The 25,494-nt window shown below is 37.7% G+C and overlaps 1 protein-coding gene across 7 annotated transcripts in view; it reads left to right on the top strand.

Annotated features, from left to right (window-relative positions):
- Nucleotides 1–25,494, top strand: part of SLC9A7 (solute carrier family 9 member A7) — a 250,945-nt gene that overhangs the window by 156,589 nt on the left and 68,862 nt on the right. For all 7 annotated transcript variants that reach the window (XR_008913913.1, XR_008913912.1, XR_008913911.1 and 4 more), the window contains exons 11-12: nucleotides 3,999–4,110; nucleotides 13,965–14,118. Coding sequence is in view for 4 of the 7 variants with exons in the window: in XM_056807133.1 (XP_056663111.1) it covers nucleotides 3,999–4,110; nucleotides 13,965–14,118 (266 nt within the window). In the remaining 3 variants the exon portion in view is untranslated. The remainder of the gene's footprint in view (nucleotides 1–3,998; nucleotides 4,111–13,964; nucleotides 14,119–25,494) is intronic.

Raw genomic sequence — 25,494 nt, 5'->3', positions numbered from 1 at the left:
TAAAGCTGAAGTTGCCTACTCTTTAAAGTCCCAACCCCCTCAGGAGGACCACGGCAAGCGCATGATGATGCCTTTTTGGAAGGCGTAGGGAGTTGGATGCTCAGAGAAGGTCATGGCAGTCTTACAGTTTCTCTCAGTAGCCTCCATATTTGCTAGGAGCTCATTAAATTCTAGACAGAGAAAGGAGATGAAATTTGTTATCTTTGTTATGCAGAACTGATTCTCCTAAGCCTCCATCAGCGAATTCCAACTTTATTCTTCCAGGAAGGATGATGAATCGCCTCATTGACCCATCTGTGGCCAGTGGCTCAAATATGAAAGATGGTCTGCTGCAGCCACAGAACAAATCAAAGCCAGCTGTCCCCTAGCAATGCTTAGACACAGGCCTTGGCCTCATTAGCCCCAGGCTGGAACCAAGACAGCTAACTGGTAGATAGAGAAACACAGGGGAAATTTCTATAAAAAGAAGAAAGAAGTTGGGCCAAATGGTTAAACATTTCTATCCTTAATACAGCTGCATAATTTTTGGAGAAACCACATTATATAGCTTTTGAGGGAAAGGGAACAGTCCACCCATGAGGATTACCATTGCATTCTGATTTTTCAATTTTCATTTGGCCTCCCCTGAATGGAACAGAGTCTAAACACCAGAGGAGTCGTTTCATAAGTGATAACTTTTTGATATCATTAGAAGAGGGATTTATTTCTCCCAGAGAAATGTCCTTTGCTTTGGGAGAGATTATCTATAGAGATAAAGCGAAACCTGGTATTCAAGAGATAACTCCATTTTTTTTCCTGTTCTTTTTTTCCTCATTTTTAAATTTAGAATATTTTTCCATGGTTACATGACTCATGATCCCCTCCTCCCACTCTTTCCTCCCCCCTCCCAAATCCAACAAGCAGTTCCACTGGGTTATACACGTATCATTATTTAAAACCTATTTCTATATTATTCATATCTGCAGTAGCACGATCCTTTAACATCAAAACCCAATGATATCCCCATCACGTTGTGTGATTGATCATATTCTAATGCATTTCCATTTCTCTTTGTCCAGTTCTAATGAGTCAGAGGCTTCCCATGACTTGGAATTTATATTGTTGCCCTATGAAGAGGACAGACATGGAGTTCTACCTTTGTCCTTCTGATTATTGTACGGAAAGAACATGTTTATCAAAGCATGCTTCTTTCATGACTTAAGAAATCCCTAAGTACCTTCCCCACAAAAAAAGGGAAGGAATTAGACTAGATCTTTTATAAGAGGTTCTTAATCCTTTTTGTTCTATGAAGCCTTTTGACATTCTGAGGAAGCCTATGGACACTTTCTTGTAATAATGCTTTTAAACACATAAAATAAATGCAATAGTGTTTTAAATGCATAAAATAAAATACATTAGATTACAGCTATTAAAAAATCCCTAAGTGCCAAAGTGACCTGTGTAGGCCTGGTTATGGAATGACTTAGGAACTCTCAAAGGGTGAAAGATTTACATAGCTTTAAACAAAATAGAACTTAATCGTGATGAGGACCAGGAAGAACCTTTGAATGTGCCTTTCATTTTGTTCATCTGGTCTGGGGTAAGAGAGAGGGTAGAAAGCTAAGTTAGAAAAGATCATAGACATCATCTAGTTGGTATGATGGGTAGAGAGATACTTGGAATCAGAAAGATCTGAATTCACATTCTACCTCAATCATTTATTTATTAGCTATGTGACCTTGGACAAGTCACTTAATTTCCTTGTGTCTCAGTTTCCTCATCTATATAATGGAGATAATAGTATCTACCTCAGAGTTGTTGTGAAGATCAAATGAGGTACCACCTACAGTACCTTGCAAACCTTGGATCACTACATAAATATATTAGGTATTATTATTACTCTCTAAAGCAGGCATTTCTCCATCAGATTTCCAAAGGATCAACACTTGAAAGCCTCTAGTAGTAGATAATTCATTCCCTTCTTAGAGAACTTATTCATTCCACTTTTAGACCATTCTCACTGTTAGGAAGTTTTTCAAACCACAATCCTACTTAGTCCAAAGGTCTCTTAAACTTGGTTTTTTGAGTTTTGGTGTCCTTGTTATACAAAGTTCTTGACTATTCCTTTTATTTATTGCCCCTCATTGAGCATCCGCTGAGATGACTCATTATGCACATTTTATAAATGAGGGAGTTGTATCCGAGTGGTCCCAGATCCTTCATGTCTGCACTGAGCCGAGCTCTGAGTGTTTGCACACTGTTCCTTAGCTGCCTGATCTGGTCACTTCGAGGTGGAGAAGGGAAAGAGATTTCTCTCTCGCTTACTCTGAAAGAGCCACCCCTCTGAGGAGTGTGAAAGCTGGGAATTAAGGCACGCAGGAAGCTCTTTCTTTCAACATCAGCATGACTATTTCTTAAAACCAGAGTCAAATCCCAAACTCTTACAGTGCAGTGCACATTGAGAAGCTAATTCTTATATATAATATGTATAATTATAAATAATTCTTATAGCTCAGCCATAGAGTTTCCCCTTTCCACTTAATGTTTCTCAAAGATGTTACACTTGACGGAAATTCTCCATGTTAATTTTTATGAAGACCATTTGTACTACTTGGACTTTCATTAGAGGAAAATGATTCTCTTTCTTTTCTAATCATATATCAATTGCTGTATGTATTCGGAAATATTCTCTTGCTTACTACAAAAGATTTTGAGATGACTTTCTCGTACATTTACTGAAAAACTCTTTTATGACTTCTGCTATTCATTTCCATTTACTAGATACTCCTAGTTATTAGAAGTCTCTGCTGTGTTTACAGATTTCTCTTTTTATATCCTAAACTCTTTAGTGTTTGGCTTTGGGGCTAATTTTTCTCTTTTAATTTTCTTCCATAAAGATGCTTCTCTAACAGAGCCCTGGCATATGACTTTGATCCTTCATCCTCTACTGACCTCATACTTTAACCTAATCTAGAGCCCTATAAATAGGAGAAAGCAAGGATTTTGTCATTCTTGCATAATTATTTTAAAACTATATTTTAAATTTTAAATTTATTTCAAAATTTTATATTTATTTTTGTTTATTTTATTTGTTAAATATTTTAAATTATTTAAATTCAATTCAATTTTAAAATTTAAAATATTCAGAAATATATATTTAAAATAAAATTAAAATTAAAAAAAGATTTTAAAATTCATTTAAATAAATTAAATAAATCTGGCATTAGCTACCATGTGTGATGGGTGCCATTTTAAATATATGTTTCAAAGAACATCAGAAGGCAGCTGGGTGACACAGTAGATTGAAAGCCGGAACTAGAGATGGGAAGTCCTGGGTTCAAATGTGGCCTCAGACATTTCCTAGCTATGTGATCCTGGGCAAGTCACTTAAACCCCAATGCCCATCTTGGAACCAATACACAGTATTGATTCTAAGATGGAAGGTAAGGGTTTAAAAAAAAAACTTAGGGCATTGTTTTTATGGGAATGGAGTTTTAGAGTCTCTGGTTAGAGCTCATTGCTAACAGAAACAGTTGGGATTAGGGTAGCATGTCATCATCAGTTTTTAGGTTGAGTTGTTTCATCACTTTTTTTTAACAACTTCCATCTTAGAATCAATACTGTGCCCTGGTTCCAAGGCAGAAGAGTGAGTGGTAAAGGCAATGGGGGTTAAATGACTTGCCAAGATCACAGAGCTAGGAATATCTGAGGTCACATTTGAACCCAGAACTTCCCATCTCTAGGCTCGACACTCAATCCACTGAGCTACTCAGATGCCCCCATTTCATCATTTTTTCATGATTAACCTAAAAGCTACTTATCAATTGACCACTGGGTTAGGAAGTGGAGGAAGATGGGAAATCCATTTTGACTTGTTGAATTTAGAAGGAACTAAATGATATAACCCCTTTCTCCTCCTGAACTCAATAAGGTATTCCAAAGTTCTTTGTTTTGTTAGAAGTGCCTTGAAATGTCCTGTCAAAAACTCAATAGATCCTTAACCTCCATCTGGTGATCAGATTGCTATCTTCCTGGGAAGAGCTGCACACATTTACCCTCTCTCCTTCTTCTTGAATCTGGGCAGAAGACATAAGATTGGCTGGAACTTTCAACACATGATGATGTTTTCAGGTTAGTTGTTGTTGCTGTTGTTGTTTGATCTTTACCTTCTGCCTTACAAATGATTCTAAGTATTTTTCCAAGACAGAAGAACAGTAAGGGCTAGGCAATCGGGGTTAAGTGACTTGTCCAGAGTCGCACAGCTAGGAAGTGTCAGAAGTCAGATTTGAACCCAAGATCTCCCTTCTTCAATCCTGGCTCTCTATATACTGCAGCCCCCTTACCTGCAGGTAAGTTTTTTAAAAAGTAAAATTTGAGTATTGCTCTATTGCTACAAATGACATGCTTTATCTAATTGGCTTTGTAAACTCTTCTATGAAAAGGACCTTTGCATCCTTCTCAATGTCACCATATAGTGGTGCCATCAGATAATGGAAAAAGCTCTGGACATGGAATCAAGATAATATAGGGGTGACTTCCTGCTCTAAGATAAGTGTGTGACTTTGGATGAGTCATTTAACTGCTCTAAACCTCAGTTTGATCATCTGTAAGACAAGGAACAGAGTAATCATATCACCTACCTGGGCAGAGGAGGCATTCATGAGTGGAAAGATTTTATAGTTTGACATGCTATATAAAGGACAGCTATGTGGTTCAGTGGATAGAGCCCCAGGGCTGGAGTCAGAAAGGCTCATCTTCCTGAGTTCAAATCTGGCCTTAGACACTAGCTGTGTGACCCCAGACAAGTCCCTTAACCCAGTTTCCCTCAGTTTCCTCATTTATTAAATGAGCAGAAGAAGGAAATGGCAGACCACCCCAATATCTTTGCCAAGAAAACCCTAAGGAGGATCACAAAAAGTCAGATGTGACTGAAAATGGCTGCACAATAATATAAATGTGGACTACTATGCTGGGAGTCAAGATGGCAACTTAGAAGTAGCAAAAGTTCAGACCTCTGAATACCCTTCCTTACCGATCACAAACTGAATGCTCCTAGGGGACTGAAATTCAAACTTTACAACAGGACAGAGCTGGGGAACCCTCCTTCTGGGCTCAATTCAAAAGGTATGCCCCCCCCCCAAAAGCCGGAATCCGAAAACACTCGGGTCTAAGGGGAAGGCAGAAAGAAGGTCCCCTCCCCCCCAACCCAGAGCGCTGAGCCCCCAGCGGCATCAGGAACTTCTGGGCGGGCAAAGGTGCTAGTCTAGATGGTGTACCTTGTGAGCAGGGCTGCGCCAGGCTCAGAACGTCCAACACAGGAGGCAGGGAAGCAGCCCAAGAGAGATCAAAGAGCTGGCAGCCCCAGTGGCTGGGATCTTCCATTTAGCTCCAGTCTCACTGGAGGATTTTGCCTTGGGGAACATCCAGACCAACCCAGTTGAACCTAATCCCATCAGGAGTCCTCAGAGCTCAGGGAGGCCAAGACCCCTCTCCCCCTAGATTGCAGGGCCTCCCACAAGGACAGGCTCTGGGCAGGCAAAGGCACTGGTCAAGAGGGTGTACCTTGTGGACAGGGCTGTGCCAGGCTCAGAGCGTGGAACACAGGCAGCGGGGAAGCAGCTGGAGAGAACTGGAGAGAGCCTGGGAGGCTGAGACCTTCCATTTGGCTCCAGCCTTCCAGGAGTTTTCGGCCTCAGAGCACATAGAGCCCAACCTAGCTGAACTTAATCCAATCAAAAGCCTCCAGAGGACTGGGAAGCCAACATTCCTCTCCCAGAGACTGTACTGAGAGATCTGACAAAGCTCCAAGAGGGGAGACTGACAGAAAACCCCAAAACCAAAAAAATGAGAGGAGCAAGAGCACAGACAAATAAGGGGAGCAAAGAAGGGGTCAACTCGAGCAAACAACAGAAAAAGAAGAAAGAAATTACAATAGACAGCTTCTGAACAGGTAACGAGCAAAGAGAGAACAAAACAGAGGGAGAGGGATCAGCAAAGGAAAAATCAGAAATCCCAGCGAATTGGTTACAGGTTTTGGAAGAACTCAAAATGCAATTCAAAACACAATTAAGCGAGGCTGAAGACAATTGGGAAAAGAACTTAAAAACTAAGATCAGTCATCTGGAAACAGAAAATAGCGTCTTGAAAGCCAAAATCAACCAGCTGGAAAATGAGGCAAAGGAGATGAAAGATGAGGTGAAGAAGATGAAAGATGAGAAAAAGGAGATGAAAGACGAGGTAAAGCGGATGAAAGATGACCTCCAAAGAAAATCAGGCCAGAAGGAAAAGAATGACCAAAAAGCCAGGGATGAAATCCAGTCTTTAAGAACCAGAATACAACTAGAATTAAGTGACCTCACAAGGCAGCAGGACACTATGAAACAAAACCAAAAGAATGAAAAAATTGAGGAAAATATAAAGCATCTCATTCACAAAACAGAAGATTTAGAAAATAGTTCAAGGAGAGACAATTTAAGAATCATTGGTCTGCCAGAAGACCATGACAAAAGAAAAAGTCTGGACATCATACTACAGGAAATTATTCAAGAAAACTGCCCCGATATCCTAGAACAAGAGGGAAAAGTGGGGATTGAAAGAATCCACAGATCACCTCCTGTGCTTAATCCCCAACTGACAACACCCAGGAATGTTATAGCCAAATTCAAGAACTATCAGACCAAAGAAAAGATATTATAAGCTGCCAAGAAGAAGTCATTCAGATACCATGGAACCACAGTGAGGATAACACAGGATCTGGCTGCATCCACACTGAAGGACCGAAAGGCATGGAATATGATATTCCGGAAATCAAGGGAACTAGGTCTACAACCAAGAATCAACTACCCAGCAAAACTGACTATATTCTAACAGGGGAAAGTATGGTCATTCAACAAAATAGAAGAATTCCAAGAATTTGTAAAGAAAAGACCAGACCTGAGCAGAAAATTTAATGTCCAAGCACAGAACTCAAGAGAATCATCAAAAGGTAATTTAAAAAGAGGGGAAAAAGAAAAACAAAACAAAACAACAACAACAACAAAATTTTTAAGAGACTAAATAAGTTAAAATGATATGTATCCCTATAAGAAAAGAGGTCATTGGTAACTATTAAAAACTGTTGTTATTACCTGGGCAGCTAAAAGAAGTACACTTAGAGGGAACAGTGACAAACTGTATAGGATGAAAGGACAAGACATAAATAGGGTTATAGATATATGTATGCATAAATGCATATACATGTGTATATATGTATATATATAAGATATATCTCAATAGATGCAGAAAAAGCCTTTGATAAAATACAACACTCATTCCTATTGAAAACACTAGAAAGTATAGGATTAGAAGGACCATTCCTAAAAATAATAAACAGTACATATCTAAAACCATCAGCAAACATCATCTGCAATGGGGATAAACTAGAAGCCTTCCCAATAAGATCAGGACTAAAACAAGGATGCCCATTATCACCTCTATTATTTAACATTGTTCTAGAAACACTAGCAGTAGCAATTAGAGAAGAAAAAGAAATTGAAGGTATTAAAATTGGCAATGAGGAGACCAAGGCATCACTCTTTGCAGATGATATGATGATTTATTTAAAGAATCATAGAAAATCAACCAAAAAGGTAGTCAAATTAATCAACAACTTTAGCAAAGTTGCAGAATACAAAAGAAACCCTCATAAGTCACCAGCATTTCTATATATCTGTAATCCATTTCAGCAGCAAGAATTAGAAAGAAGCCATTCTCCAATTGATAAATGGGCAAGGGACATGTATAGGCAGTTTTCAGCCAAAGAAATCAAAACTATTAATAAGCACATGAAAAAGTGCTCTAAATCTCTAATAGAGAGATGCAAATCAAAACAACTAGGTATCACCTCACACCTAGCAGATTGGCTAACATGACAGCAAAGTAAAGTAATGAATGCTGGAGAGGATGTGGCAAAGTAGGGACTTTGATTTATTGCTGGTAGAATGAGGAATTCCATTTAAAATCACCCTAGACAATATAAAATCCTTAGGAATCTATCTGCCGAGACAAACACATGAACTATATGAACACAACTACAAAACACTCTCCACACAGTTAAAACTAGATCTAAACAATTGGAAAAACATTGAGTGCTCATGGGTGGGATAAGGTAACATAATAAAAATGACAATCCTACCCAAATTAATTTACTTATTTAGTGCCATACCCATTGAACTACCAAAAAACTTCTTTACTGAATTAGAAAAAAAACCATAACTAAGTTCATCTGGAAGAACAAAAGATCAAGGATAACCAGGGAAAGCATGGGAAAAGAAATGCAAAGGAAGGAGGATTTGCAGTCCCAGATCTCAAACTATACTAAAAAGCAGTGGTCATCAAAACAATTTGGTACTGGCTAAGAGACAGAAAGGAGGATCATTGGAATAGACTTGGCGTAAATGACCTCAGCAACACAATCTATGACAAACCCCAAAATCCCAGCTTTTTGGACAAAAATCCACTATTTGATAAAAACTGCCGGGGAAATTGGAATACACTATGGAGAGATTAGGATTGGATTAACACCTCACACTCTACACCAAGATAAACTCAGAATGGGTGAATGACTTGAACATAAAGAAGGAAACTCTAAGTAAATTGGGTGAACACAGAATAGTGTCAGACCTTTGGGAAGGGAAAGATTTAAAAACTAAGCAAGACTTAGAAAGAGTCACAAAATGTAGAAGAAATAATTTAGACTACATCAAATTAAAAAGGTTTTGTACAAACAAAACCAGTGTAACTAAAATCAGAAGAGAAGCAATAAATTGGGAAACAATCTTCATAACAAAAACTTCTGACAAAGGTTTAATTACTCAAATTTACAAAGAGCTAAATCAGTTGTACAAAAAAATCAAGCCATTCTTCAATTGATAAATGGGCAAGGGACATGAAAAGGCAGTTTTCAGATAAAGAAATCAAAACTATTAATAAGAACATGGAAAAGTGTTCTAAATGTCTTATAATCAGAGATTTGAAAATCAAAACAACTCTGAGGTATCACCTCACACCTAGCAGATTGGCTAACATGACAGCAAAGGAGAGTAATGAATGCTGGAGGGGATGTGGCAAAGTGGGGTCATTAATTCATTGCTGGTGGAGTTGTGAATTGATCCAACCATTCTGGAGGGCAATTTGGAACTGTGCCCAAAGGAAGATAAAGGACTGTCTGCCCTTTGATCTAGCCATAGCACTGCTGGGTTTGTACCCCAAAGAGATCATAAGGAAAAAGACTTGTACAAGAATATTCATAGCTGCGCTCTTTGTGGTGGCCAAAAATTGGAAAATGCCCTTCAATTGGGGAATGGCTGAACAAATTGTGGTATATATTGGTGATGGAATACTATTGTGCTCAAAGGAATAATAAAGTGGAGGAATTCCTTGGAGACTGGAACAACCTCCAGGAAGTGATGCTGAGCTAAAGGAGCAGAACCAGGAGAACATTGTACACAGAGACTGACACACTGTGGTACAATCGAAGGTAATGGACTTCTCCATTAGTGTCATTGCAATGTCCCTGAACAATCTGCAGGGATCTAGGAGAAAAAACTCTATCCACAAACAGAGGACAAACTGTGGGAGTAAAAACATTGAGGAAAGGCAACTGCTTGACTACAGGGGTTGAAGGGACATGATTGAGGAGAGACTCTAAATGAACACCCTAATGCAAATACCAACAACATGGAAATGAGTTCGGATCAAGGACACATGTGATACCCAATGGAATCGTGTGTCAGCTATTGGAGGGTGGGAAGTGGGGGAGGAAAAGAAAATGATCTTTGTTTCCAATTAATAATGTTTGAAAATGACCAAATAAAATAATGTTTAAAAGTAAAAAAATAAATTAAAAAAAATTTAGGCTACTACTGTCACTATTTCATTCTTCTTTTTCTTCTTCTCCTTCTCCTCCTTTTCCTTCTTCTCCCCCTCCTTCTTCATCATACACCTTTACATAGTGCTGCATATGCAGTTTGAAATACCTGTTCAGTTGAACTATTGATTTTTTATGACATGAAATCACTAAAAACAAGCATTCTGTCTTAGCCTCCTTACTAGTTCTTCCTTCTACTACCATTAATTATCCTCCCCCAACCACCTGCATTGTCCCTCAATTGCCTTGGAAGGCACCGATGTTGGCATGACAACCAGCATGGCTCAGCATCCCAGGACGATGCTGCATAATGCTTCTACATCCCTACCTACATCTATTGCATGTCATAACAACTGATAACGTCAACCCTGAATTAGAAAAATAGTGAAAATATGTGCCTTTTAAGAAACATACTAAGCATATTTTAACACTTTGCCTAGGAGCCAACATAAGGTAATTTTAAGTTCATTTTAGAAAGATTTTTTTAATTTAACACCCTTAAAATATTAGGCTTCTAGTAGTTAAAGCAGCAGTTCTCCGTGTGTGAGATAGATATAGCTTTATTAAAGGAATCTAAAGTCTCCCTTCTCTGAATTTTTAAAATGTACTAAATGAAGTAGAATTACCAAGGAAACTAGGGAAGCTAGATGGTGCAGTGGGGTGCCTGACTCATCTTCCTGAATTCAAATCTGACCTCAGATACTTCCTAGTCCTGTGACTTTGGGACTTGCCCCAGGGGAGGGTCACACAGCCAGGAAATGTTTGAGGCTTAATTTAAATCCAGGTCATCTCTAGACCTGGCTCTCTATACACTGAGCCACAGACCCCTGATTTCATCACTTTTTCATGATTCACCTAAAAGCTATTATCAACTGACCACTGGGTTGGGGAGTCTGTAAGATGAGCAGGAGAAGGAAATGGCAAGCCACTCCACTTCTCTTCCCCAAGAAAATCCCAAACAGGGTGCCATGAACAATCAGGCACAAATAAACAACACCAAAAAGGAAACTAATTATATTTAAATGCAGTTATCAAAATATGTTTTTAAAACTACACAGATGCTAGGAAAAAAACCTCTAATTGCAAGGGGCTAATTACTCAACTATATAGGAAAACTGAGCCATCCGGCTTGATTCGTTCTTAAAGGGTAACAATAGCTAAAGTTTTACAATATAATTTTTTTTATTAGAAAGAATCTAATTACAAAGTAGGGAGGCCAGATTTACTTGATTATTATAAACCCTATTAAATTCTCCCACCTCACCTCCCAAAAAAAGTTCATTTTTTGCTCTAAAACATCTTCTTGGAGGCTATTTACAACCATGTTACTATTCAGAGGCTGGTTAGACTTTCTAAAAAAAAAAAAGTATTTGCTTAGGGCAAAATACACACACACATGCACAGGGAGAATTGCTATTTTAAATACTAAAAGCCTAATATTTTAAGTTTGTCAAACTAAAAAAGAAAACTTTATAAAATAAACTTCAAACTATCTTATATTGACTTGTAGACAAAGTTTTAAAATATTTTCTTTAAGTGTTTAGGAAATCAAGATTCCAGCTTATTTTGCCTCTTGAAAGAGGGGACATCTTTGAGCTAAACCTTGAAGAGATCTGGGGAATGGGGTCCTAAGAGGCAGAAGCATTAAAAGAGATCATTCTAGGGATAGGAGAGAGGAGGACACACTATGGCACGTGAATTCCAAGCTTGCAAATAACCCCTCATCAGTAGTAAATAGTTAACTGTTCCAATGGATAAAGCACTAAATTTAAATTTGGAAAGTCCCAAGTTCAGATTTTGACATCAGATGCTTACTAGTCTTGTGACACTCATCAAGTCACTAGATATCTAAATAGGGGTAGTAGAAGCACTTGGGCCTCAAAGTTTTTGTGAGAATCAAATGAGATGTTTGAAAAATGCTTTGCCAGCTAATATTATTTGGGACTTAGTAAAATCTGTGGTCTCCTTTCCTGATTCCTAGGGGAATGGAAAGATTGGGTACAAGAGAAAATGAGGGCATGAGCTGATAATCTTGGTACTTATTTCTTAGACATATCCATTAATTGATCATATATTATTTTTTTTCTATTTTCTCAATTTGTTAGTGAAATTCTGAACTGCTTTGAAATTTATAAGACCTCATTGTGCTGCAAACATTTGTCCAGTGTGCAATACAAACAACTCAGCTCTGAGCCAAAAATTATTTTTTGAAGGGACCTGGTCCCCCTCAATGAATAGGAACCATGATCTCATCATCTGAGATGCCTCTCCCTCCAAGGCACAGGTTTTTACAGTGCTCGTGACCCAGATGAAGCAAAAGAATCAGAAGAGACAAAGTAAAAACACAATCTCAATGGTCAAGAAATCAATACCTTGACTTTTCAAAAGGGTCTACCAAGAAGGTTGGCAGGTCAACATTGACATGGAAAATCACAGAATGGGTTAGGCAGAGGCCATCTCTGCTGACTAAGGGCTGACTGGCAGGATGCCTCCATGTTGGGCAACCTTGGGTAGAAGGCCTCCTAAAATAACTGGGGGACTTTTCACAGTATTAGAACATCTCTATCATGCTGAACCTTGATGATCAGATTCAGGGTGGAGATGGCTTTGGCCTTCTGCTCAGGGTAGAGGTCCCTTAGCATGATTAAGCAAAGCAAAGGTATTTTGTAAGTCTAATATAGGAAAGGGGGTCTTTTTCTGATTCAATCATACTAAATGTAATTAATATTGATTGGTTAACCTATCTGACTTAATCTATGGCTAACTAGATATTGATGAATAAGTATAAAAGAAATAATCTCTTTGGAATCCCACTAAACTGAATAATACTGATTGGAAATAAAATAGAGGACAGATCAATAAATAAATCATTTCTCAAAGCATTCTAATATTTTCACTTGTAGTAATATTTCATTATAAAACTGTTTTCAGGCTCACAATAGCTATGCTCAGATTCTTGACTAGAATTTGAATTCCATGTTCAGAGAGCTCCAGTGATTTACATTTTCTTAAAGAAGCAAAAGATGGACATAGAGATGCTTGACTCATGCCCATGAAAAGATGGCACAGTGCTTTTTTTTTAAAGCCCTAACCTTTGGTCTTATTGGTTCCAAGGCAGAAGAGCACTGAGGGTTAGGCAATGGGGGGTTAAGTGACTTGCCTAGAGACACAATTAGGAAGTGTCTGAGGCCAGATTTGAACCTAAGACCTCCTTTCTCTAGATTTGGTTCTCTATCCACTGAACCACCTCGTTGCCCCAGGCATGCTGCTTTTTTAAAAAATTGTGTACTTAGAAACTATTAACAAAAACAAAAAACATTTAACTAAAGAGATACATTAAAAAATTATGCACAAAACTGCAAATTCCACATTGTTTACAATGTGTTCAAGAAAATGTAAATTAGGGGGCAGCTGGGTAGCTCAGTGGATTGAGAGCCAGGCCTAGAGAATGGAAGATCCTAGGTTCAAATTTGACCTCAGCCACTTCCCAGCTGTGTGACCCTGGGCAAGTCACTTGACCCCCATTGCCTAGCCCTTATCACTCTTCTGCCTTAGAACCAATACATAGTATTGATTCTAAGACAGAAGGTAAGGGTTTAAAAAAAAAAACAAAAATATGTAAATTATATATGTGTGCTAATATAAACATCCTCTGCTTTTTGGATTTGTTTTGATTTTTTTTTTGTGTGTGTGTGTAATTGTGATCTATATTATTCTTATTCTCTTTCCTTCTCTTTTTGCCTCTTCACATAGTTCCCTTATATTCTTTTTATTTCCAATATTTGTCATTTCTAAAAGCATAATCCCTTACATTCAAATATCACAATCTTTTCTGCCACCTGGTGTTTTTTTTTGTTATTCCATTTGGTCACTTTACAAAGAAAGCTTGACCATGAAGGAAGCGCCTGCCCTCTAACTAGCACAACTCTCCACTCCTTAGATGGAATTATATGGAAATTGGATGATTTTTTGCTGCCTGAATCAATTTTGGCTAGAGGATTGCAGTGGCTCGTTCAGAGCTCTGTTGTCATTTACTCTCCCTAAGCGTATGTATCACAGCCTTTGTGGGTCTCCACAGGCCTTCGAGGAGCAATGGCTTTTGCATTGGCCATCCGGGACACAGCGACTTACTCTCACCAAATGATGTTCTCCACCACTCTCCTGATTGTCTTCTTCACTGTTTGGTTCATCGGTGGAGGAACGACCCCCATGTTGTCATGGCTGAACATAAGGTCAGTCAAAGGGAAAAAGACAATTTGAATTCTTGACCAGATATCATGTGCCAAGATAATTTTTTTTTATGTGGTGTAAGTAAGCTTTTGGTTTTTTCTTTTAGGAAGTATAACAAGGTTCTTGAGTATTTTGGACTACCCCAAAGGCATGGGTTATACTCTTTTGAGGTTGCTAACATAATATTATTTTTTAAAATCTGCACGCATTATCAGGGAATCTGAATTTTTAAGGCATGTGGACACAGCTTAGGTTCAAGTTTCAGTCAGTCAGCATTTATTAAGTATCACCTAGGTGCCAGGCATTATGTCGAACACCAGGGAAACAAAAAAAGAGGAAAAAGATAGTTTTTGTTTTCAAAAAGCTTCCAATCTAATGAAAAAGATAACATGCAAACAGCTATGTACAAACAAGGTATAAACAGGCTAAATTAAAGATAGTCCACAGAAGGAAGACACTGGAAATAAGGGGACTGAGAAAGCCTTGTTGCAGAAGGTAGAACTTTATCTGGGACTTGAAGGAAGTTTATGTAATGAGAAACATTTGGCCATAGTAGCGAGCTTATCAACAGGATGAAAAAAAAAATTAGAGGGAATAGCACGTGGTGGGCTATGTATTTCTTGAGTGTATTATTACCTTTATGACAGGCAGCATTTAAATTGGTTGATGTATTGTCCTTAAAACCAAGAAGACATGGGTTTGAAGCCCACCCTCCACTTCTTACCTAGCTTTATGCCCACAAGCGTGTCATTTACTCTTTCTGAGCCTTATTTTCCTTATCTATAAAATGAGGATCATAATCCCAAATAAGATCATTAATGAGAAGTGCTTTGCAAATTTTAAAAACTATATAAATGTCAGTTTTGACTATCATTCCTTTCCATACTACCATAGAAATGTGAGTGTCTGATGTCCTTGGGCATTCATTCTAATGTGATACCCTATAAACTCCTACTGTGGCTGGTGCCTCCTGCTTTATAAGTGTGTTTCAGATGTAAAAAGATTTTTTTTTTAGTTTTATATGTATTTTATTTTAATAACAAATTTACACATAAGTTTTTCAAAATTATATGATTCATGTTGTTTCCCTCCCTTCTTCTCTACCCTCTCCCAAAGTTGACAAGCAATTTAGTCTGGGTTGTACATGTATTATCAATCAAAACATATTTCCATATTCATTTTTGTAAGTGAATAATCTTTTAAAACCAAAACCCCAAATCACATACCCAAATAAACAAGTGATAAATCATATGTTTTCATCTGCATTCCTACTCCAACATTTCTTTCTCTGGAGTTGGATAGCATTCTTTTTCATAATTCTCCAAGAATTATCCTGGATCATTGTCTTGCAATGTAGCAAAGTCTATCACATGTGATCATACCACAATATTACTGTTACTGTGTATAGTGTTCTCCTGGTTCTGCTTATTTCACTCTGCATCAGTTCATGTAGGTCTTTCCAGCTCTTTCTGAAATCATCTTGTTCATCATTCCTTAGAGCACAATAGTATTCCATCACCATCATATACCACAATTTGTTCAGCCACTCCCCATTTGAGGGAAATCCCTATGGTTTCCAATTCTTTGGTACCACAAAGAGAGTTGATATAAATATTTTTATACAAACAGGTCTTTTCTCATTTTTTCTGTCTCTTTGGGACACAGATTCAGTAGTGGTATTGTTGGATCAAAAAGTTTACATTCTTTTATAGCCCATTAGGCATAATTCCAAATTGCTCTCTAGAATGGTTAAATCAATTCACAACCCCACCAGCAATCCATTAATGTCCCAATTTTAACACATTTTCTCCAACATTTATTATTTTACTTTACTATCATATTGGTCAATCTGATAGGTATAAACCAGTATCTCAATAGTTGTTTTAATTTGCTTTAGATTTAGATTTAGAACATTTTTTCATACAATTACTGATAGCTTCAACTTCTTCATCTAAAAACTGCCCATTCACATCTTTTGACCATTTATCAATTGTGGAATGACTTGGATTCTTATAAATTTGACTTAGTTCCCTATATATTTGAGAAATAAGATCTTTATCAGAAAAATTTGTTACAAAAATTTTTTCCCAATTTGTTGCTTCCCTTCTAATCTTGGTTGCATTGGTTTTGTTCATACAAACCTTTTTTAATTTAACATAATTAAAAGTATTGATTTTATATCTAATAATGTTCTTTATCTCTTATTTGGTCTTAAAATTTTTCCCTTTTCTTCCCAGCTAGATCTGACAGGTAAACTATTCTATGTTCCCCTAATTTACTTATAATATCACTTTTTATGTTTAAATCATATATCCATTTTGACCTTATTTTGGCATAGGGTATGAGATATTTGTCTAAACCTAATTTTTGCCATACCGATTTTCAATTTTCCCAGCAGTTTTTGTCAAATAGTGAGTTGGGAAAGGATTTCTTATTGAAAGGATTAAAGTTTCTTTAGGCCTGTTTTACCTCTAGTATTTCCTCAGTTGAGTAAGCTTGAGTTGAGTCAACCTCAGTTTTATTCTCTTGTCTCAACTTAAAATTATTTTCATAATAATATTAAGATTATTAGTCTCTTAAAATTTCCCTTCCCTTTCTAATTATATCTCTGGGAGGCTGGATTTTTATAGTTTAACCAGAACAACATATCACAACAATGAATACAGAAGCAAATATGAAAATGAAGTCAGACATCAAAGAGATTTGCAAAAATGTGTAAAATAATACCACTCTCCTCTTTACTTTTTTATCTTGGAAGAGATATTTTTCATTCAATTATATTATATTTTCATTAATATAAAATGAGTTTATTTTTAGATTAAGATTTTAAATTTATATCCATTTTATTAATAGATATAGTACATATAAAAAAGCTCTTTAAAATCTTGAATCAATTTTAGGGAGAGTAAAGGAGTCCTGAGACCCAAAAGTTTGAAACCTACTTTTATAAGCATTTATTGTTTTAGGTCCTGGGGATATAAAGATGAAAATGAAGCAGAACTTGCTTACAAGATTCTTATACTTTATCAGGAGAGTTCCTGTATATATTAAAGTGGCAGTGCACTGAGCCTTCATCAGGAATGTCAGAGCAATCCAGAAGTTTATTTAAAATAGATTAGTGGGAAAACAGTAGAGGCTGAGTAATCCCCAAATAAGCCACAACCCTTAGAGAGTTCTCAGTAAAGGAGAAAGGCTTGTTGGGGTTATAAAGCACTTTCTTTTATGTTGATGTAGTTTGGGCTTATCAGGATAGCCAGCAGACACCGCTGCTTCCCTCACATATCTGATCCAGACCTCTTAGGGTTCCCTCATTCGCATACCTGCTCTGGCTATTTGGTTGGGCATTGTCTAGAGGGGTTCAACTGGTTTTATCAGGGCTGCCAGAGCTTCTGAAAGCCATAGGCTGGACTTAACAGGAATGGGATGCCTTTCTGACAGTCACACCCAAATTTTTATTTTTTAAACATTCCCAGTTATATTCTTATTAACATAAGTATATATGATACTTGTTTTTCAGTTATGTCTGACTCTTTATGACTCTATTTGAGGTTTTCTTGGCAAAGATACGGGAGTGGTTTGCCATTCTTCAGCTCATTTTAAAGATGAGGAAACTGAGGCAAACAGGGTTAAGTGACTCACCCAGGATCAGCCAGCTAGTAAATATCTGAGGCCAGATTTGAACTCAGGGATATGAGTGTTCCTTACTCCAGTCCTGGGAATCTATCCATCTGGCCATGTAGAATAAATAAAAATGATGGGGAGAGAAGGCACTGATAGCTAGAGCAGTCATGGGAATTGGAGTTGCTGGGAAGAGGAGGCAGGAATCAGGAAAGACTAAGAACCGAAGAATTCTAAGAAGTAGAGATAAGAAGGAAATACATTCCAGCCACAGTGGAAAGCATGCAGGTAAGAGTTGGAGTGTCATGTGTAAGGAAAGCCATCTTGGCCGGATTCCTCGAATTTGTAAAGAGAAGTAAGTAGCAATAAGATTGGAAAAGTGAATTGAAATAGTGAAGCCATGAAGGACTTTAAATGCCCGAGATGTGTATGTCTGGTCCTAGAAGAAATAGGAAGCTTCTAGACTGTATTAAGTCAGAGGAATAACATGTTTATACCTTGTACATTCAAAAAAATTGTTGGCAACAATGTGGGGAATAAATTGAAAGGTTAGTTGATAAGATGGCTGATCTCCAGTGACTTGCTTGACCCTGTGATTCTGAACCTTTGTTTCTCATTTGTAATCATTAGAGTTGCTAGGCATACTTTTTTTTGGTGGGGGGGGACATGGAAAAAAACACTTTAAAAAATATTTCTTCTTAATAATTTTTTATTTCATATAACTAAGATTCTTGGAAATATCCTTTGACTTTTGCCAGTATTCTCAAGGTCAGTCTATCTCTTTAAATTAAGAAAAATACTTGATATATTGCCTATTTCTGACAGTGTATACCACATTTTGCTCTCATTTGCTTTCTCTTCTCTGTTGTGAAGAGAGTAGTCTGTTTTCTTATTTATTCTACTGAGTCATTTGCTTTTTTTTCAATTCCTCAGAGTTCAACTTCCTATAAATTTATTTTTTAAATAAATTAAACAATAATGGTTTCACTAGGCATACTTTTAACGATGCCTGATTGCCTTCATCTTCCTAGGTCCAATGGGACTCTGCTGTAGGCTTTCTAGCCAGGGGAGCAGTGTGGAGTAATGTTCTCAAGAGCCAGAAGATGGCAATCTCATATAGTGAAATCATCATGAATTCGCTTGGGCCTTGCCCTTTTTTCCTTTCTATTGCTAGCCTTCAAAGTGAATTCCCTTACAAACAATAACTTCCTGTAAAGTTGTTAGCAGTCTTGTGGAGGCAAAGCACCGGACATTCTCAGCCATATTTATGCTAGTGAGAAGGAAGCAACAAGTCAAGAACACAGCTGGCCTGTGGAAGAACCATGTCCCCCGTCTGATCTTTTTCTTCTTTTAAATGTCAACATAATTCCCATCCTAGATTGGTAGGAAAAGCATCAAAATGTCTTACCATGTTATTCCAGCTAGATAATTCTCCTTTGATCCTTTGCCTCCTCTGTGTGCCTTAGTGAAAGAGCAAAGTAATAACATTTATTAACCACCCACCTACTAAGTGTTAGGCACTGGGCTGAGTGGTGAGAATACAAAGGTAAGAAAAAACAAGCAATCCCTGCCTTTTAGGTAAGCTTACAGTGTAATGGAGGAAGACAGCTTACCAAAGGGAATTTACAAGTGGGAAGGGAAAGAGGTACTCAAACGCCTTAGCCACTCATACCACTAGTACTCAAGAACAAGCTTTTAGAGTCCAGAAAAACAGAAGCCAAGTGAGGAAAGGAATTGAGAATGGCCAGCTTGGACCATCTCAAAATGGAAGCCCTGAAAGGAATAACTAATGGGAGGAGGGACTGGCATGTTGGAGGAATGTGTCATGGTGAAGAGGCCCCAGACAGTGAGGCAGCTGAGGTATAGTAGCAAAGTCTGGAAAGTCAAAAACAAAGCCAGGAGGGGGAAGATAGCTAGAGAATTCACCCCAGTAAGAAAGACCACCCTCTGGCTCTGTGATTCTTGGCAAAGCACTTCTTTTCAATGTCCTCAAGAGACTGTAATTTATGAAGCAGATGCTGATCCATACTGAGAGGAAGTTTCCTCATTGGGAAGCCAATGATATCTATTGAAAGTCTGGTCCAAATATTCTTTTCTAGGCTAAAATTCTGACCAGACTTTTCTGGGTAAACAGGGTCCAAGTGAAGTTTCATGTTGTAGCATCTGCTGTGAGAGATAGTAAACCTCCATATGTTTAAAACAAAAACATCAGTGTAGAGTTTAGGGTATCTTGTGGGTATCTCTTTAATTTTTTTTAAAGACCACATCAGATTTCCAGATAAAAGTATTTATACATATGATTGTGTTGAATGTCAAAATAGATATCAAGGTATTGTCAAACAATCTTTTTTCTTCCTCTTTTCTCCCTTCTTTCCCTTTCTTCTTCCCTTTTTCTTTCCTCCATCTTTTCCTTCCTCTCTTCCATCTTCCATTTTTCCTTCCTTCCTCCCTTCTTTCTTCTCTTTTTTCCTTCCTTCCTCTCTTCCTTTTTCTCTTCCTTCCATTCTCCCACTCCTTCTTTTTCTTCCTTCCTTTTCCCCTTTCATCTTCTCTTTATTCCTTCTTTCCTCCCTTTTTTCTTCCCTTCTCTCCTTTACCTTTTCTTCTTCCACCTTCCTTCCCACCTCCTCCCAGAGATTAAGAACCCCTGATCTAGATCTTTGACCCAATAAAAAATAAATACAAATATTTCCCATTATATATAGCTTGCATTTTTCCCATCAATTCAGTAGTATTCCTCACATATTATTTCAGCCTGAGAGACAAAGGGAATTTGAAAACAAAAGAATTCCATAAGATCAATGATGACCTTTACAAACCTGCATTTTTGAAGGAAAAGCCAGAGAGACCTGATGGTTTAGGGCTGATTAGATTTTAAGCACCTACGTGTATCACAGCTCTATTTGAGTGACCATTTTCTTTGAGGAAAATAATATAGTCTGGATTGTTTATAAAGGAGAGAATTTTTAGAACACTCTGCTACCAGGAAATAGTCTTCCTCTAATTGCTAGTTACTTTAAGAACAAAACTTTGAATAAAAAACTATATATAGGGTTTGGGGGGTTTTTTGTTTGTTTTAGAAGAGGCAGCATGATAAAATAAAGAACTTGGCAAAGTATGTCAGACCCTACTTTTTTAAATAGTCCGTGAGCTAAATATGAGTAGGGATTTTCCTCTTTTTTTTTTTTAATTCAGTAGGGCCCTTTTATCCACGATTTCACTTTCTGAGATTTCAGTTATCCACAGTCAACCCACAATGCTGGAAATCTGCCTCTGAATTGCCAGAAGTATAGCAGAAGGATCAGAAGTCCTCCTACTATGGCATTCTTCCCACCCACCCCCACCCCCACCAGTGGCATCTCTTCTAATTCCACAGAGCACCTAGCTGAGAGGCAGAAGTCAGGAAAGAGAGCACATATATATGTTCTTTGGAAAGTTACCATTTCTCAAGCCTTATAAAATGAAGGCAGTGGATAAGATGAACTTGATGATCTTTAAGTTCTGATCTTCAATGGTTAGCCAATATAGATTCATCAAGGAATGGGACTTTTTCCTTAAGGGAGAATAAAAGATTGTTTAATAAGGGCAGGAAAAGGACCATTTTGCACAAATTTCTCATACCCCATTGTCTATTCCCTGAATATCACCAGAATTTCATTAAAACCTCATTAAAATATAGAATTCCCCTGAAAGCAGCAGCACTTTTAAAAATGTTATCATTTATATTTTGTGAGTTAATTTCAGATTTTGATAGTGGAAGAATATAGTCCTTATCACTAAGGTCTGGGGCAGAATATAAAGAGTTAGGCAGAAAGAAAGGATACTCCAACATAACTACACTGTTAGGACAAATTAGTTTATCTCTTCAATTAATTATTTGCTTAAAGTAATATAATGCTATTGTTATTGAGTTGTTTCAGTCATGTCCAACTCTTCATGACCCTGTTTGGGGTTTTCTTGGCAAAGATACTAGAGTGTTTTGCCATTTCCTTTAACATCTTATTTGACAGATGAGGAAACCAAGGCAAACAGGGTTAAGTGATTTGCCTAGGGTCACATAGCCAGTAAGTGTCCGAAGCTGAATTTGAACTTGGGTCTTCCTGACTCCAAGTCCGGTGTTTTATCCAGTGCACCACCTATATAAATGCTAGCTTGTCTTATTATCATATATAATTATCCAAAATCACATGGCCAGAGGCAGGACTTGAAGTAAGGTTTTTCTAACTCTGAATCTGGCTTTCCATCCATTGCTCTCTGCTACCTCTCAGTACAGGTCTTATATTTACCACTTTATAAATTAGGAAACCAAGACTGAGAATGGTTAAGTGACTTGTCCATGGTCATACTTGTTATTAATTGTTGGAACTAGGATTGAAACTCAGTCCTTCTCTCTCAAAATCCATTATTCTTTTCACTGTCCCATGCCAACATATATCTTAGCTAGGTCTTATATGGAAAATTTAAAGGGAGGAGATTATCTTCCTTTAGAAAGTATAAAGGCTATTCTAGAGATGCTGAAGTAAATATACAGAATCATCTCAAGAGAATACATACCCGCTGTGTCCCCTCTCCATTGAAAAAAGAACAAAAAGTTGGCTGAGACACGTGGATATTGGATTATGGATAAGAAAGAACTTGAGAGATAACTGTATCCAGAAGCAGCACATTTGACTTGATGCAGAACCAGAGAATCCTAGAGAAAGATCTCTGAAGACATTTATCTAGTTCATTCCTTCTACCAATAGTTCTCAGATTTTTTGGTCTTGGGTCTCCTTTAAACTCTTCAAAGTTATTGAGGAGGACCCCAAAGAGCTTTTGCTTTTTTGTGGATTATATCTATTGATATTTACCATTTTGGCAACTAAAAAAAAATGTAAAATATTGCTGTTTTCAGTGGTGTCTGAGTTTTCAGTCACATGTGACTCTCCATGACCCCATTTGGGGTTTTCTTGGCAGACATACAAGAGTGGTTTGCCATTTCCTTCTCCATCTCATTTTACATATGAGGAAATTGAGGCAAACTAGGTTAATAGATTTGCCCAGAGTCACACAGCTAGCAAATATCTAATTTGGACTCAGGAAGATGATTCTTCCTGCCCCAGGTCTGACACTCTTATCTTCTACCTATCCAGTACTCTATGTAGCTGCCCCATCACAAGGTTAGTAAGTGGCATAATCAGGAATCAAACTTGGGTCTTCCAAAACTAGTCCTCTTACTCTGTACCATCCTAATCAAATAGTAATGTAGCATCTGCTCGAGCAGCTGTTGGATGACTACCTGATATTTGTGCCCTTTTAACATATACCTGTGTTGGGCTTATTAGCTCATATGAATACTTCTGCCTAATTTGGGCTGTTTAAAAATACATCTCATCTTTGACTGCCTGGGAATAGGAAGCTTTAAAGTCACTTTTTTCTTTGCTTGGGATGCTACTAAAAAAGCATAAAATCATGAGTTCCTTGTTTCCTTCATCAGCAGAAATGTCTTCAGGAACATACTTAGACTTGTCCAAATCATGTGTGCCCCCACTGACGCCTTCTCCAGGGGTCCAGGTTTTAATGGATTGGTGTCGTGGGATATGCTTTTGTGTATGTGCATATCCAGAAGGAGTTGTTGAAATGGCATATTCTATTTGATCTACAGAGGAATACTGGCAATGAAGGAGAGAGATTATGTAATTAAGTCACCTCTATGACTTAATTGCTTTAAAAAAATCTTTGAAGAGTTTGTTTTATTTAAACCCTTACCTTCCATCTTAGAGTCAATACTGTGTATTGCTTCCAAGGCAGATGAGCAGAAAGGGCTAGGCAATGGGGGTTAAATGACTTGCCCAGGGTCACACAGCTAGGAAGTATCTGAGGCCAGATTTGAACCCAGGACCTCCTCTCTCTAAGCCAGGCTCTCAGTTCATTAAGCTACCTCGCTCCTAGTTTCCCCCTCTGAATAGATTTTTTTTTCAAATCCACATAGTTCTGTATGCCCATTTAGGTGAGAGGTTCACAAATATCATATAGCCCATTCATAATCTTTAGGCAACAACAGATGCAGAGATCCCATTGCTAATGTAATATAATATAACAGAACATAATATAGGATATATATTATTATATTGCATTATAATTATGTTATAATAATGTGTAATATTATATATATAATTCTATAAAAGTGTAGAGAAATGGCAGGAAATAATAACAGATGAGACTGTCAATTTGAGGTCTATTTGTTCTGAGGGTAGCAAACAATAAACAGGTTTTTTTCTTAAAGGTTTGGTTTGATGAGCAGTTCAGCATGGACATACAATGAAATTAAATCAGGCACTTGGAAAAGCTCTTTCATAGCTTATGGGCTCCAATGGTTGTTCCAGGTGCTTGTTGAGTTGGTTTGGTTTATTAGTTTCTATTCTTTTTTTAAAGCCAAACCTAAACTGAATTTTTGAGGGCATTCATTACCTCCCTCTGAAATCCAGCAAGAAGTCACAGTGATAGACCAGTCTGCATTCTGTGTCAGGTTCAGATACAGGTCAGTTACTGGAGTAAACCAGCTGGCTGCCCCTATGGAATTCACCGCCTTCAGGGGACCAGACGAAGAGAAATGGGCTGGGTGAGGCTTGCATTGCATTTGAAAAGCAGAAACAAGGGGCAGCTAGGTGATTCATTGGATTGGGAACCAGGCCTAGAGATGGGACATCCCGGGTTCAAATCTGGCCTCAGCCACTGCCTAGCTGTGTGATCCTGGGCAAGTCACTTGACTCCCATTGCCTAACCCTTAACCACTCTTCTGCCTTGGAACCAATACACAGTATTGATTTCAAGAAGGAAGGTAAGGGCTTTCAAAAAATAAATAAATAAATGGCTAAATATATAAATGATTGATTCCAAGATGGAAGGTATGGGTTTAAAAAAAAGGGGGGGGGGGAAGCAGAAGCAGAATCAGCCTGGGGACGAGAGAAAGGTAATCAGAATCATTGTAAAATAAATCGTTTAAAAGCATAAACCTCTTAAGTCATCCTTCTGCACGTTTCTTTTCAACAGGAAAGAAAATCAAATTCTGGAGAATAGAGGTCTGGGGGAGGGAATAAGTATTTAAGTAAGGTCTTCTATATGCCAGGCTGTGTGCTAAGTGCTTTAGAAATATTATCTCACTTGGAAATAAGCAGAACAAGAGGATATTGTACACAGTAACAGCAATATGGTGGAATCTGTGGAAGCCTTAGCTACTCTCAGCAATACAATGATCCAGGACAATTCTGAGGGATTTATAACAAAGAATGCTATCCACCTCCAGAGAAAGAACCGTGGGAGTAGGAATGCAGAAGAAAACATACCATTTTTCACTTTAACTTATTTGGATTCTCATTTAGGGGTTTTGGTTTTATATGATTATTCTCTTGCAAAAAACAATGTAGAAATGTTTTGCGTGATAATACATATGTAACACAGATCTAATTGTTTACCATCTCTGGGAGTGGGGAGGGAAGGGAAGAAGGGAAACAATTTGTATCAGATAACTTCAGAAAACTTGTAGAAATTGTCATCATGTGTCATTTGTAAAATAGAATATCTTTATAAAGGTGAAACAAAAATATCTCACTTGATCCTCATGGATCCTCATTTTGCACTTGAGGAAACTGAGGCAAACAGGTTCAGTGACTTGTGGTCAGATGGGAATTCCAGTCTTCTAACTGTGCCACCTACCTGCCTAGGGAAACAGGACTTTGCCAAGCTTGTAATCTATGCTATTTAGTGCTGGCTCAGGTAAG

The sequence above is a fragment of the Monodelphis domestica genome, chromosome 8 (genome assembly GCF_027887165.1).
Source record: "Monodelphis domestica isolate mMonDom1 chromosome 8, mMonDom1.pri, whole genome shotgun sequence".
In the NCBI taxonomy this organism is placed as follows: domain Eukaryota; kingdom Metazoa; phylum Chordata; class Mammalia; order Didelphimorphia; family Didelphidae; genus Monodelphis; species Monodelphis domestica.
This window is presented reverse-complemented; position numbering and strand designations above follow the sequence as displayed.